Source organism: Orcinus orca, chromosome 3, assembly GCF_937001465.1.
Source record: "Orcinus orca chromosome 3, mOrcOrc1.1, whole genome shotgun sequence".
In the NCBI taxonomy this organism is placed as follows: domain Eukaryota; kingdom Metazoa; phylum Chordata; class Mammalia; order Artiodactyla; family Delphinidae; genus Orcinus; species Orcinus orca.
The window spans coordinates 11252296-11266023 of record NC_064561.1 but is presented as its reverse complement, the minus strand read 5'-3'; the positions used below and the strand labels follow the sequence as shown (position 1 = coordinate 11266023).

At 55.9% G+C, this 13728-nt stretch overlaps 1 protein-coding gene, 1 long non-coding RNA gene and 1 other non-coding gene across 12 annotated transcripts in view; 2 read left to right on the top strand and 1 right to left on the bottom strand.

Moving 5' to 3' along the window:
- The window catches only part of CRTC1 (CREB regulated transcription coactivator 1), a 78769-nt gene that overhangs the window by 50509 nt on the left and 14532 nt on the right, over positions 1-13728 (top strand). For all 10 annotated transcript variants that reach the window (XM_033401387.2, XM_004277525.4, XM_033401392.2 and 7 more), the window contains 5 exons: positions 1485-1579; positions 3619-3704; positions 7356-7396; positions 7875-8095; positions 12783-12916. In XM_033401387.2, the coding sequence (XP_033257278.1) occupies positions 1485-1579; positions 3619-3704; positions 7356-7396; positions 7875-8095; positions 12783-12916 (577 nt within the window). The remainder of the gene's footprint in view (positions 1-1484; positions 1580-3618; positions 3705-7355; positions 7397-7874; positions 8096-12782; positions 12917-13728) is intronic.
- Positions 4060-4166, top strand: LOC117195754 (U6 spliceosomal RNA). The gene has a single exon (XR_004475576.1). It is a non-coding gene; the product is annotated as a U6 spliceosomal RNA (small nuclear RNA).
- LOC117195736 (uncharacterized) lies at positions 5114-12784 on the bottom strand. Its single transcript, XR_007476550.1, has 2 exons — positions 11103-12784; positions 5114-7386 (listed from the first exon to the last, which is right to left on the bottom strand). It is a non-coding gene; the product is annotated as an uncharacterized LOC117195736 (long non-coding RNA).

Genomic DNA, 13728 nt, shown 5'->3' with positions numbered 1-13728 from the left:
GAATGTACTTAATGACATAGAAGTGTATACTTAAGAATGGTTAAAAAGGCAAGTTTTATATTTATTTTAGCACACATACGCAAAAAAACATATGTAGGTGACTTCAGTAAACAAAGACCCAAAGTAAACAAGCTATTAAAAAAAAACACAGCACAAAATATATCATTCAATTAGGGACTTCCGTAATTAGGGACTTCCCTGGTGGCACAGTGGTTGAGAATCCGCCTGCCAATGCAGGGGACACGGGTTTGATCCCTGGTCCGGGAAGATCCCACATGCCACGGAGCATCTAAGCCCGTGCGCCACAACTATTGAGCCTGCGCTCTAGAGCCCGTCAGCCACAGCTACTGAGGCTGCGTGCCACAACTACTGAAGCCCACGCGCCTAGAGCCCAAGCTCTGCAACAAGAGAAGCCACCGCAGTGAGAAGCCCACGCACCGCAATGAAGAGTAGCCCCCGCTCGCCACAACTAGAGAAAGCCCGCGCGCAGCAACTAAGACCCAACAATGAAGACCCAATGCAGCCAAAAATAAATAAATAAATAAATAAAATTTAAAAATAACATAATTAAATGCCCACCAAGCACGTGTTCATATACCAGGTCCTATTTCAACCATCACATACATTAACAGATGTAAGACGCACAGAGCTCTGTGGAGTTGGTGCTGTTATCCTCCCCATTTTAGGCATAAGAAAGCGCGCAGAGAGGTCAGAACACTTGCTCAGGGACAGACAGCTGGTGGGGAGCCAGGATCCCCCTGGCTCCTCATAGCTCAGCTGGCCCCTGGGTCAGAGACAGCCCGGTCCTCTGTAACCTGCTGTTGTCCTTGAGCCAAGTTTCCTCCACGTCACTCTCAGTGTCTGGGACATCCCCATTGGGGGTGTGTGGCTGTTTCCCCGAATTGGCTGTGCAGCTGGACCTGCCCTTTGCGTGTCTGCCCAGCTCCCCGTGGCTGCCCCTGGTTTCCTAGGCAGCTGAGGGGTTTTTCTGAGGACCCTCCCTCCAGGCATCTGCAGCTGGGGGCAGATTGTGTTATTGGGGCAGAGAGTGGAGCCTCTCCCAGACTCCTGGGAGCACTGGGCTGGTTGGAGCAAGACCCCCCCTTGGCCATTGGTCACCAGTAGGGGACTCCATGATGGGTTCATACACCCAAGGCTGGGCCACTGTGGGACTGTCAGGCCCTCTCTCTTCAGGGTTTCAACAGGAAAGCACTACCTTTTCCCTAAAGCCACGAAGGCCATCGAAGGGGCAGGGATGGGCAGGGGCTGGTTAGGAACGAAGGGACAGCTCTGCTGCAGCCTTTGCAGACGAAAACCAAAATCACTGTTGTGGTTCTTCAGGGTTTTTGCTCAGGTATGCAGCTCACAAAAATGACCCACGACTGCCACCCTGTTCCATCGGGTGGGTCCCAGATAGAGTGGAACCAGGACTGTCCCTTCGTCCCCTTTGGGGCCAAGGCTCACTGTCTCTCTCCTCTCCCCAGGACCAATTCTGACTCTGCCCTTCACCAGAGCACAATGACGCCCACCCAGCCAGAGCCTTTTACGGGTGGGTCCCAGGACGTGCACCAGAAAAAAGGTATCAACGGGGCCCATGGGTGTCTTTCCTGGGGTCAGGCAAGTCCAGTGGCTGACCGCTGTGCTCCCAGAGGTCACAAATATGTAGGTGGACAGACCTGAGAAGGAAGACTCAGCAGGTGCTGTGGGACAAGGGGAGGGGTTCAGGGAAACTTGGAGATGGCGCTATTTGAGTTGGATTTTGAGGAGTGCGTAGGAGTTTTCTAGGCAGAGAAAACAGTCCTGCAAACTCAGATTGGCTTCTGATTATGGATTCAGGGTATGGCCGTGCAGTCTGGGGGCCTTGCAGATTCTTTCAAATGTTGGGAGCAGCAAGCCCGGGGAAAAGGGGCATTTATCAGCTCGTGACCGACAGTTGGAGCTAGATGTTCAGCTTCAGGTAGCGTTTGATCCAGGGCTTCACACTGGATCATTTCCCGGCTCTGATGCTCAGAACCTCTTGGTCCACAGGGTCTGTCCTGGCAACAGTGTGTGGAAAAGAGGCTAACTGTTCCCTAACTCTTGTTCAGAGCCTCCTTTCCAACTGGGTCATGCACACACCCCTGCAGCTGGGGCAGATCTGTGCCCAGGCCTCAGTTCCTCCTTGGAGCCAGGTGTGGAGGCAGCATCCCTGGGACCTTCCAGGAAGGTACATGGCATCTTAAAAACTGGGGCAGTGTCACCCAGAGAGGGGTGTGTGACGCTATGAGGCCAGCCCTAGAAGCCCATGTGGGCCTGATCTGCTCCAGGACACTGAAACCAGACAGTTAATCATTTACACTGCAGGTCCAAACGTTTACCACATTTTTGGTAGCATTTCAGTGTGTGAGTATGTAAACATACCGGGGAGATTTTGCTGATAGAAGAAGGATGGTCAACCAGAACTTCACCCCTTGGTGGGCAGGGGCTGTCCTCATGTGATCTTTCCAGCTCATTGGGCATCAGAGGCGAGACTGCAGAAGGGAATGTCTCCATAATAAAAGCGAGGATTCCAAATGCCTAGGGGTGACGAGAATGGACCTGGTACTTCCCTCCTGTTCCTGATGCTGGGGGCAATTCAGAGGGCGCTGTCTATCCTGAGGGAGGTCCGCCAGGAACTTGGGGCTTTGGGGGTGGGTGAGTGGGCTTCGCCCTCCCCAGGGACTCTTTGTGACCGTGGAAGGACCCCTGGTAGCTCAGAGTCCAGTTGGCCTTGGTGGGTTGGGGGGGGTGGGACACATCACCTCTCCCCGTTGCTCTAGGAGGGGCCCAGGCAGTAAGGAAGTCTGGTGTTAGCCTGGCTGTCCTCCCATCCCCCAGTCCAGGTTTCTAGAAGGAGGAATTAACCTCCTCCTTCTAATTATGTTCATAGTGGCGCTATTGCAGCACTGAACCTCCAACAGGGATCAGGAAATTGGATCTCATAAAGAAAGTGTTGAAAGTTTTAAGGAAAGGGGCCTTCAGGCACAGCTGGTTCCAGGGCCTCGACCGATGCCCATCCAGTCCCTTAGACCTTCTCTCTCCTCCTTTCCTCCTCTGGGACTGGTTGGCATTGCAGCTAACTCACAGAGCCGTAGCTACCACGGTTGGCTCGACCTCAGACTACGTTGAGCTACGTGGCTTGGTGCCAAAAGCCCAAGAAGGGCCCGGCCCCTGGGTGCTGACAGCCCAGAGGGGGAGGCAGGTGTCCACAGGGCTGTAGGTGGGGTGCACGGGGTGAGGCGACCAGTCATGGGAGATGGGGAGAGATTCTTGGCTGTTCTCTGCAGCCCGAGGCCTGAGTGGGTCCTGTGAGAGGCAGAGTTGACACACGTCCTTAGCTCCAGAGCTTTCATTTTCATTTCTTTATAAGTCACAAGTTCTCTGACTTTTTTTTTTTCACTTTTCTTTCTTTCTTTCTTTCTTTTTTTAACGAAACTCCTTTTTGCTTTAGTACAATCCCCAGAAGTCACTGTTGGGGCAGCTTCATTCATATCACGGTCGCGACTCTGTATGTCAGGGAAGTGCCCTCCTGGTGCCACCGCACAGCTGCAAAGATTCCTTTTCTGCTTCTCCTTCTTCTCCAACCCCACCCCACCCCAGTCTTACTATTAACAGTCCCTGGAATGGAGGAGACCACATCAGAGATGGACAAGAACCTTTCCAAGCAGGCATGGGACACCAAGAAGGTAAGAGCCTAAGGGTTTTCAGAAGTGGTTTTCCTTCTTGATCTTTTTTTTTTTTTTTTTTTTTTTTAGCACAACCCACGTGAAGATGGTGGAATAGCACCTTGGGGGAGTGTCGCCTTCCCCGAAGTGTGAACCTCATTCCATTTTTTTTTTGGCTGTGCTGCACAGCATGCGGGATCTTAGTTCCCCAACCAGGGATTGAACCGGGGCCCTTGGCAGTGAGTACGCGGAGTCCTAACCACTGGACCACCAGGGAATTGCCTAAACCTCATTCAGTTTTGACCAGTTGCATAAGCCTTGAATACTAATGGCAGGCCTGTTACACTGGTGAAAACCATGTAAAGAATTAAAATCTATGTTCACTTTGGCAGCATGTATACTAAAATTGGAACAGTGCAGGGAAGATTAACATGGCCCCTGTACAAGGATGATGTGCAGATTCACACAGCGTTCCATATTTATACGTGTAGTGATAGATGTTAACTATTAACTAGACTTATTGTGATCACTGCAGTATACACAAATATCGGATTATTATGTTGTACACCTGAAACTAATATAATATTATATGCGAATTATACCTCAATGAAAAAAGAAAGAAAGAAATTGAAGCCAGGGAAGTTAAGTGATTTGCCCAAGGCTGTGAAGACACTTAGGGTTTAGAACGTATACCTCCTAATTTTTAGCCTGTGATCGTTCTACTAACCCACAGTATTGGGTAATTATCATCGTTTATCGTCATTCTTTTTTTTTTTTTTTCTGTTGCACCGTACAGCACGCGGGATCTTAGTTCCCCAACCAGGGATTGAAATTGTGCCCCCTGCAGTAGAAACACGGAATCCTAACCACTGGACCTCCAGGGAATTCCCTGTCCTCATTCTTAAACGTAAACTTCCATTCACTTGCACAATAATTGCAGCTTTTATTAGAGTACAGAGTCTGCTTGGAATTCCCAGTTGGATTGGGATTTCTGTGTTATTTCAAGGTCCAGAAACAAATTTCTCAAGTTCAACCTACAAAAATGGCTAGTGATAAGATGGAATTTGTGCCATGAATACAGATTTCAACGAATTTTTTTAAAAATTAATTAATTTATTTATTTTTGCTGTGTTGGGTCTTCGTTTCTGTGCGAGGGCTTTCTCTAGTTGTGGCAAGCGGGGGCCACTCTTCATCACGATGCGTGGGCCTCTCACTATCGCGGCCTCTCTTGTTGCGGCGCACAGGCTCCAGACGCGGAGGCTCAGTAGTTGTGGCTCACGGGCCCAGTGGCTCCGTGGCATGTGGGATCTTCCCAGACCAGGGCTCAAACCCGTGTCCCCTGCATTAGCGGGTAGATTGTCAACCACCGCGCCACCAGGGAAGCCCCCAACGAATTTGAATAGAACAAAAATGCACTAACACTAAAGCAATTTTGAATGTTTTTTTTTTTAAATTGAAACCCTGTCAGGAACTCGGAGGGAGATGATGAACGAGCAGACAGCACTATGTTCTTCAAAGGCATGTGTTCAGAACGTTTGAAATCAACAGGAAACAACCTGAATGTTCGACAGTGGGGGATTTATAAGGAAACTGTCCTCAGTCCCTCGTGTGGAAAGCTCTGTGTGTGTGAATTGGGATCTTTGAAGGAATTTTAAAGGCATGAGAGACTTGTGATAAAACTGGTATGTGGAAAGAGCAGGATAAAGCTGTTTAGAAAGGCACAAGACACGTAAAGATGCCAACAGATCCCTGGGCGTGCAGGACCAGGCCCTGGGGGAGACCCGAGTGCAGGTGTGAGCAGCACTGTTGGCCTTTTTTTTTATTATTATTATTTTTGCGGTACGCGGGCCTCTCACTGTTGCGGCCTCTCCCGTTGTGGAGCACAGGCTCCGGATGCGCAGGCTCAGCGGCCACGGCCCACGGGCCCAGCCGCTCCGCAGCACATGGGATCTTCCCGGACCGGGCACGAACCCGTGTCCCCTGCATCGGCAGGCGGACTCTCAACCGCTGCGCCACCAGGGAAGCCCTGGCCTTTTAATCCCCGTCTGCATGTTCCAGTTTTGCACAAGGAACGCATATGATTTTCAAACTTGGGGGGAGAAACTTAAAAATTCTAACAACCCAAACAAAGTCAAAAAGTAACTGAAACGTCTAGTTGCAGAGAGGTGCGTCAGTAAGGACAGCAGGGTCCCTACACATGCCCAAATGTGGTGCTGCCATAAAGAAAGTGAAGATGGCTAGCGTCGTGACTCTGGGGAGGGGGACGGCCCCAGCATCCTGGGAGTGAGAAGATGGTGGCAGAGCCCAGCATCTTGGCCAAACTTCCTTTAACTGCCGCTCAAAACGATGCATCTGTGAGGATGTCAGTAAAGGAATTCCTGTGGATTTGTTGGGGGTGGGGTGGGGGGTGATGGGTGAATTTTTAATACTGTTTAGAAATCTCTTAGGATCCCATAACATTCGTGGAATGCTTTTGAAAAGATTCTTTAGAAAAAGTCATTGTCAAAGTGCTTTGTAAAAAAATCTGGTAATGAAGCGAGTGTTTACCCACGGAATTAAGGAGCCTGTGGCCAAGTAGAAACCCGTTCCTCCGGCATTCCCTGCAGGGGCTAAATGCCTGTTGGTCACATGCCAGTCGGGCCTCCCCCACCCCACCGCACTGGGTATGTGCATGGGAGGCAGGCCTAGCACCCCGCTGCCCCCCCCCCCCCCCACTGGTGTGTCCATGCTCCTGTAACAGTCAGCCAGGAGTGTCTGCCCCAGGGCCCGAGAGGCAGAGAGGAATAAGGGAACATGACACAGCCGAGCCCGCCACTGGCATGCCAGGTTCTGTCCAGTCATGTCTGCTGCCATCAGAAGAGAGTTTCCTCCTTTGTCCTTGAACAGGTCTGGGGACCCTGCCTGGAGCCTGCAGTTGTTGGATGGTGATAGTGTCCCGGGTTCACAGAAGGGGAAACAGGGTTTCTCTGGGACCCTCTCCCCGGGGCTGGTGTCCAGGGCGGCCACGGTCTCTGTCCTTGGGCCGCGTGGGCCAGGGAGCACGTCAGCAGCAGGGTCGCCTGTGGGAGTCGCAGCTCTGGGGCACCGCACCGCTGCAAGGCGGGTCAGCAGGGGGTGTGGGGAGCGCCCTCTGTGTCACTTAGGGCATGCGGTTTGAGCCTCCTCAGGCTTCTCCACGTGGTGTCCTTCCTTGCCATGGACAGAGGCACACAGAACAGAGGCAGCCCCTGCCACTGGAGCCCTGCCTGCCTCCATTCAGGAGTGACACAGGGTGTTAGCCTGAAGTTTTCAGTAACCCTGCCCCCCGGCTGGCTGCTAACAGCCATGGTACAGCCCTGGGGGGGTTCAGATGTGACGAGTGGGCAAACTTCCTCTTCTTCCCCAATGCCTGCTCTCACAGGGGACCACGCCACCCCTGGGCTGTGCCCACAGGTAGACAGAGTTGAAGCTGGGAGGGGGCTGTAGAAAGACCATCTCCACACAACTCTTGGTTTTGCCCCTGGGTGTGTCTGGGGCAGGCCCCCCCAATGCCATGGGGCCACGAGTTCTTCATCTGCAGATGAACTCCATTCTTGTTGAGCATTTCTTAGCCCTGGTGGGGAGAAGCCATGCTGTGAGGAGGAGCAGTGCACATGAGGAGGCCAGCTCAGCCTCTGCTGTCTTCTCTTTCAGACGGGGTCCAGGCCCAAGTCCTGCGAGGTCCCTGGAATCAAGTAAGTCTCAGCAGGGCCCACCCTGTGTGCCCAAGGCCACCCTGGGCTGCTTGGACGATGCCAGGGCTTCCCCTCCGCTCATGAGGCTACATATCCTGACAAGAGGGACACTGTGCCGCTGGCAGCCACCCAGCAAGCCCCACTGCAGGGGGACACGCCTACCCCTCCTTCCCTGAGATGACAGAGCCCCTGTCCTAGCCCCAGCACACTCACCCCTCAGACACACCCTTTTCCTGGGCAGTGGGAGGACCGTCACCCCGGCCCCCATCCCACAGGGATAGGCAGCTTCCTGAGGTTCCACTGGAGGTGCTGACAGTCGTTTCTCCAGCAGGGCAGTGCCTAATTATGGGGTGTCATTTTGCGCCTACGAATTTTTTTGCACCAGCCTTCTTCTGCCCCTGCCACAGCTTTCGTGGGAGAACAGGCCAGCCGCCACCCCGAGAGCTCACCGCCCCCTCTGTCTGGCCTTTCCCCCCAGCATCTTTCCATCCGCCGACCAGGAAAACACTACAGCCCTGATCCCTGCCACCCACAACACGGGGGGCTCCCTGCCTGACCTGACCAACATCCACTTCCCCTCCCCCCTCCCGACCCCGCTGGACCCCGAGGAGCCCACCTTCCCCGCACTGAGCAGCTCCAGCAGCACCGGCAACCTCGCAGCCAACCTGACACACCTGGGCATCGGCGGTGCCGGCCAGGGTAAGGCTGGGCTGGGTGGCGGGGACACTCCCTTCCCTGACAAAGGTCACCGTCTAGTGAGAATGACAAGTGTGTTTGAATGATGACTTAGCAGGGTCACGTCCAGAATGCCAGGCATGGGGTGGAGCAGAGTCCACCACTGGGGTTCAGGGTTGCCAGGCTGACCCAAGGGGAAAGGCATCTGGGCAGAGGGCACAACCTGGGCAGAGGACCAGGGCTGGGAAAGCTCATGCCCCCAGGGATGGGACCATGGTTCTTAGGGGGGGCTGGGGGCTTCAGAGAGTTGGGGTGTGCCAGGCTTTCCTCATACCCTTCATCAAGGGACAGGCCTGATCTGTTCCTCTCCCCCACCTCTCCCACTCCCCCCACCCCGACCCCCCAATCCCCCAACCGTGGCTGCCTGCTTAGGATGCTCCAGCCCGGCCCCCTCCCCTGAGGACGTTTCATGGGCCCCTGGCCTGTCCCAGTATCCCCCGGTGCTGCCCCAACCCTGTTCCTCCTTGGGACTTCCGGCAGCACCGTCCTTCTATGACTCAGGCGGGGACCCTGGAGGTGTCCTCCTCCACTCAGACCCTCTCCCCTGTGTGGCCTCCATCTGCTTGCTCCCTGCCCAGCCCGTGCCTCTTCTCCACCCAGAAGGGCCATCCGCTCATGGCCCTCCTCTGGTCAGGACCTTGCACAGCACCTCAGTTTCCTCCCTAGTGAAAGCTTGAGACCCGCGGGGCCCCCTAATTCCTGCTGCCCATGCCGACTCCTCTCCAGCCAACAGGCTCACCGCCGACCACCGTGGGGCCTTTGCACATGCCACCCCACCCACACAGCGCTCCTCCAGGCTCCTCACCCCGTTCCCTACGCAGACCGCCTCCCCTCCCCTCTGCAGGCCTTCCTGACTCCCTGCCCATGCCCCCGCCCCTGCCCCCTCTCACACTGGGTTGCTTTTCTGCACTCACCGTGCTGCTGTTGAGTCACTATTTCGCTCTTTCGTCTGTCCCCTGGGCTGGACCTTGATCTCCCACGCCCTTGCTCTGACCCCTCTACCCACATTGACTGTGGGAGGCGTGGGTTTGCGCCCAGGGAGGAGACAGGACGGGCCCCCAACAGCCTGGCGGTGGGACGGGCAGGAGGGGCCGTGGGGACTCACATGTGTCCCCACATGTGTCCGGACTCGGCGGTCGGTGAGAGCACTGCCTCGCTGTGCCCTCCCTATGTCCTGGAGCCACAGCACAGGTCAGCGCTCAGCGCCCATGGCACCTCCGCCCCGACCGTGGTGGGCAGCGCCGCGCAGGGTTTTCTGAGAGAGAATCACACACTCACATTCGTGTTTGCCACACTTCCTCTGACTGCCCTGGGGAGAAGCTGACTGTGAGGAATGGGCGGCAGCCCCTGGGCCAGGGCAGAGCCCCATTGGGAGCTTTGCAGAGAGATTTCAGGGGGAAATTGGCCAGCCTCGGAGCCAGGTTGATTCAGGGAGTGAAGGAGAGCAAGGAGCCCGGAGTCATTCCCGGCTTTGGTGCCGACCGGGCCAGGGCCAGGTGAGGGTTGTTGAGGGCGGTGCAGACGTTCCCTAGGTATTTAGGCGAGGAGATGGAGGCCAGCGTGGTGAAGAGGAGAGAGACACTCTGCCTCATGCCATTTAGGCTGTGTTCTTTTTCCCGTGCCCCTGGCCCCGTGCCCGCTGAGGCTCAGCCATCGGGCAGAGGATACTGGCCCTGGCCGTGTGCACCCCACTCACCCGCCCACCCCTCCAGGGAAGGCCCAGAAGGCAAAACGAGCAGATCCAGGGGAGCCCCAGATCTGTGGCCCTCCCACCAGTGGGTGGGCAGCGTCCACAGATGCCTGTGCAAGGAAAGAAATCAGAAGGTTGGCCCTGGGGCTGCTGGCCCTCCGGCAGAGAGTCGCTGTTTCCCGGCCCCCGTTTTTCTCCTCACGCCTTGGCAGCAGCCTCCAGGGCACCACCCCCTCTGCAGCCCCCCGGCGCCCGCCTGGGAGCCTCGCACCTCCAGCCCGCGCCGAGTCTAAACAAGTACAGGAAAACACAACACATGTGAAAACCATAGATGCGGGAACGAGTGCAGACCCCGAGCGTGGGGCCCAGACCCCAGCCTGCCTGGCTCAGAGCTTCGGCCCGGTAATGTCTGACATGTGTTCGGTTGTTTGCGAACCTGCCGCGCTCCAGCAGCTCGCCTGGCGGGGGCCTCACTCTCCGGGTGTGTTTTAAATCAAGCAGAGCCACCGGCCCCTGGCACACATGGAGATCGCCCCCCACACCACCTGGCCCACCCTGCAGTCAGGCCGGGAGCCGGCGGAGGAGGAGGACGGAGGCCTCCGCCGCCAGGAAGACAGTGGCCCCTCTCATCTCCTTCCAAGTTTGCCAAAGTCGTTTCCCTGGCTGCACGCCGGAAGCGGGAAGTGGGCAGGCTGAGGTCCTCCTTCCCTGCACAGCTCTGTGGCCAGTTAGCCCCGTGCACAGGGCTTCCATGCCACTGGGGCGGGCTCCTGCCACCTGGGCTGCCCTCCCCTGGCAGCTGTCCCTGCCCACGCTAGGCTTCCCTTCCAGCTGGCCCCACTTCTTTTCCTAAAGTTGATCCAGGTTGTCAAAAGGAACTCAACAGCAAGGCATCCCTCAGCCCTCCCGGCCCAACTGGTGTCTCAGGGGGTGGTGGCCGCCCCATGTGAGGCCAGGAGCTCACGTTACAGCCTAGCAGAGGATTAAAAACTCCCTTGTCTTCAGGACAGACGTCAGAGGCGGCAGCCGAAGGGCCAAATCCAGCCCCCCAGTGTATTTTGGCTTTCTTACACGATTGTGTGTGTGATGCTTTGAATTGACATTCAAATACGCACGTAAAAACCTGGATTTCCAGCTTCTCTTGAAGAGTCAGGCCCAGCGATGGTGGGTCGAGGTCGTGTGCCTCAAGCTGGGCTAGAGCACTCCAGTTTGCTGCGGGCCCCTCCCGTCCCCGTCGCCCCTCTGTCCCCGCCACTCTTGGCATCTGCCCCTGCTGCTTACCGAGCCCCGACACCTGCTCCCGACGTGCACGTGGAGCGTTCCTCGGCCCGCCGGACACACGAAGCGTCAGATGCTCAGAGAAGACGAGGGAGCAGTGCAGGGTCCCGACTCCCAGTGTGCTCTCAGCAGGCGTCTTCCGGACTCCTCCTGACTGGGCCTCTGTCGATGGCTCCCTTGACGTCGCTGTGTTTGCAGCAGCCTGATTCTGGGCCCAAGGTCTGTGCAGAAACTGGCCCCCGGGGGCTCCGCTACAGGAGCTGTCGACGGTGCCAGGCCCTCCCCAGCAGTGCTTAGTGGAGCGGAGCTGCCAGGGCATCCGAGGGGAAGTGCAGGCGTGACCGGGCTTGCCTTGCACAGATGACACAGCCCCAGCGAACAGCTGCCTGGGGTAGAGGGAAGGCTGCCCGTCATCTCCCCTCAGTGTATGCTGGGTGCGTTCTTGCCAGCCCTGGAACCTGCCGCCTCACCCGCTGGAACCGGGTTGATCCGGTGCCCTCCGCGGGGTGGGCCCAGCTCCCCCAGTGAGTCAGGCACCTTCACCTGGCCTTGACTGCGGGCCAGATTCTCTCGGAGCCTGCTCACGACCTCCTGAGGGCCTCGCGGTGAACTGGAGAGGACAAAGAAACTGAGTCTGGGGTGATCAGGCCAGGCCCTCGGGGCTCCCCTCCTGCCCCCAGCATCAGGGGGCCCATTGCTTCCCTGGCACAGTGCCCCAGGATCATCTGGCAGGCCCCAACACACTGAACTTGACCTCACTTAGCTCCTTCACAGCAGACACATCCAGGGATCAGATTGCTGGGGGAGGGGGCCGGGGTGAGGGAAGGGGTGACTTGGAGCCCCCGCCGCCCCAGCAAAAGCTCCATCAGGAAGAAGATAAAATAACTGAGTTTCTTGCTCAGGTATCCTGATGGGGTTGGTGCTGCAGCATGGGGAGTGCATGAGGTGGGAGGAGAAGGTTGTGGGTGCGTGTTGTGGGGGGAAGGGCTGCCAGATACAGAGGTCAGGGGCCAAGAGGAGATCTGGCCAAAGGAGCAGTTATGGGAAGGGGCACGTTCACGGAATGGGGGTGAGGAGAACGATGAGGCTCAAGAAGAAACTGCAGCATCAGGCAGCACCGATTTGGTTGGAGCTAACCAAAACCCAAGCCATTTTAGGAAAAAAAAAAAAGGAGGGGGACTGTCTCTGAAACCAGGGAAATGCCAGCGTGGCTGGATCTGGGGCTCAGGTGCTATCTCTGCCCCTCATTGCCCTTCTGGTTACCAGGATGCCTCCTCACACAATTCTGGACCTCCCTTCCTGGAGTTCCATCAAAAGCCCCTGGGCAGGGTCTCATTTGGCCAGCCTAGTCACATGTCCATCTGGGGGCCAATCACGCGGTAGCCCGGAGGTGGGGAAGCGCTGATTGGCAGGGCCTGCGGGACATGCCCCTCCTGGAGGGATGGCAGGATGTGTGGGGAGAGTGTTGGTCAGCACTGGAGGTGGGAGCCCATGCAGAGCTGGGGGACCCTGAGGTCAGGGTATCGGGACCTCAGGGGGGGCATCCCGGGTTTGGTGATCAGAATGTGCCCACTGGCGTCTGTGTGAGCGATTGGACTGTCCTCAGCAATGACCCTGGGTGTGTGAGTGCCCCCTGCCATGTTCCCAGTGGCTGGCATCATGCCCACCCTCCCTTCCTTTCAGGGATGAGCACACCTGGCTCCTCGCCGCAGCACCGCCCGGCCGGCGTCAGCCCGCTGTCCCTGAGCACGGAGGCAAGGCGGCAGCAGGCCCAGCAGGTGTCGCCCACTCTCTCCCCACTGTCACCCATCACACAGGTGCGAGGGCTCAGTGGGGCGGGGGAGGTGGGGCCCGGCTCTGCCTCTCTGGGAGGCCTCACGCTCCTTCCAGGGAGCAGAATCCTGAAAATCTTGCCAACACTTTTTTTGCTTTTTGTTGTCAAATTTTCAAACACACGGGGAATGCAGAAATCAGTGGCCTGGATTCCCCTGTGTCCATCATGGCTGTTAGCTTGTACCCGTGTGACTGGGCATTCTTTATTATGCCGTTCTCTTCTTTAAGATCTAGTTGCAATTTCCCAAAATAAAATGTTTAGAGAAGGTTTCCCCGCCCACCACCACCACCAATTTACCATGTTTGCTTTGTCTGCTTCTTTGGTAGTTTTGTGTGTGTCTAGGAGTTGGTCCGTTTCATCAGTTATCCCACGTGCCAGCATACAGTGGTTCGTAGTACTCTCATAATCCTTTTTATTTCTGTGAAGTGGTTAGTAACGTTGCCCCTTTCGTTTCCGATTTCCATAATTGGAATCTTCTCTTTTTTAGTCAATCCAGGCTGGTAGAACGAGTTAGGAAGTGTTCCCTCCTCTTCTATTTTGTTGAAGAGTTTGAGAAGCATTGGTATTAGTTCTTCTTTGAACATCTGGTAGAATTCAGTGAAGGTGCTGCGGTCCTGTTGGATCTTCACTGGAAAGTTTTTGGTGTCTGATCCCACCTCCTTACTCAATATCAGTCCAACTCAGACGTCCTTTTCCTTCTTGGGTCCGTTTCGGTAGTTTGTGTGTTCTGAGGAATTTGTCCACTTTGTCTGCTTTTCAGTCCCTAATAGATAATATTGTTTCTTCGGTTTTTAA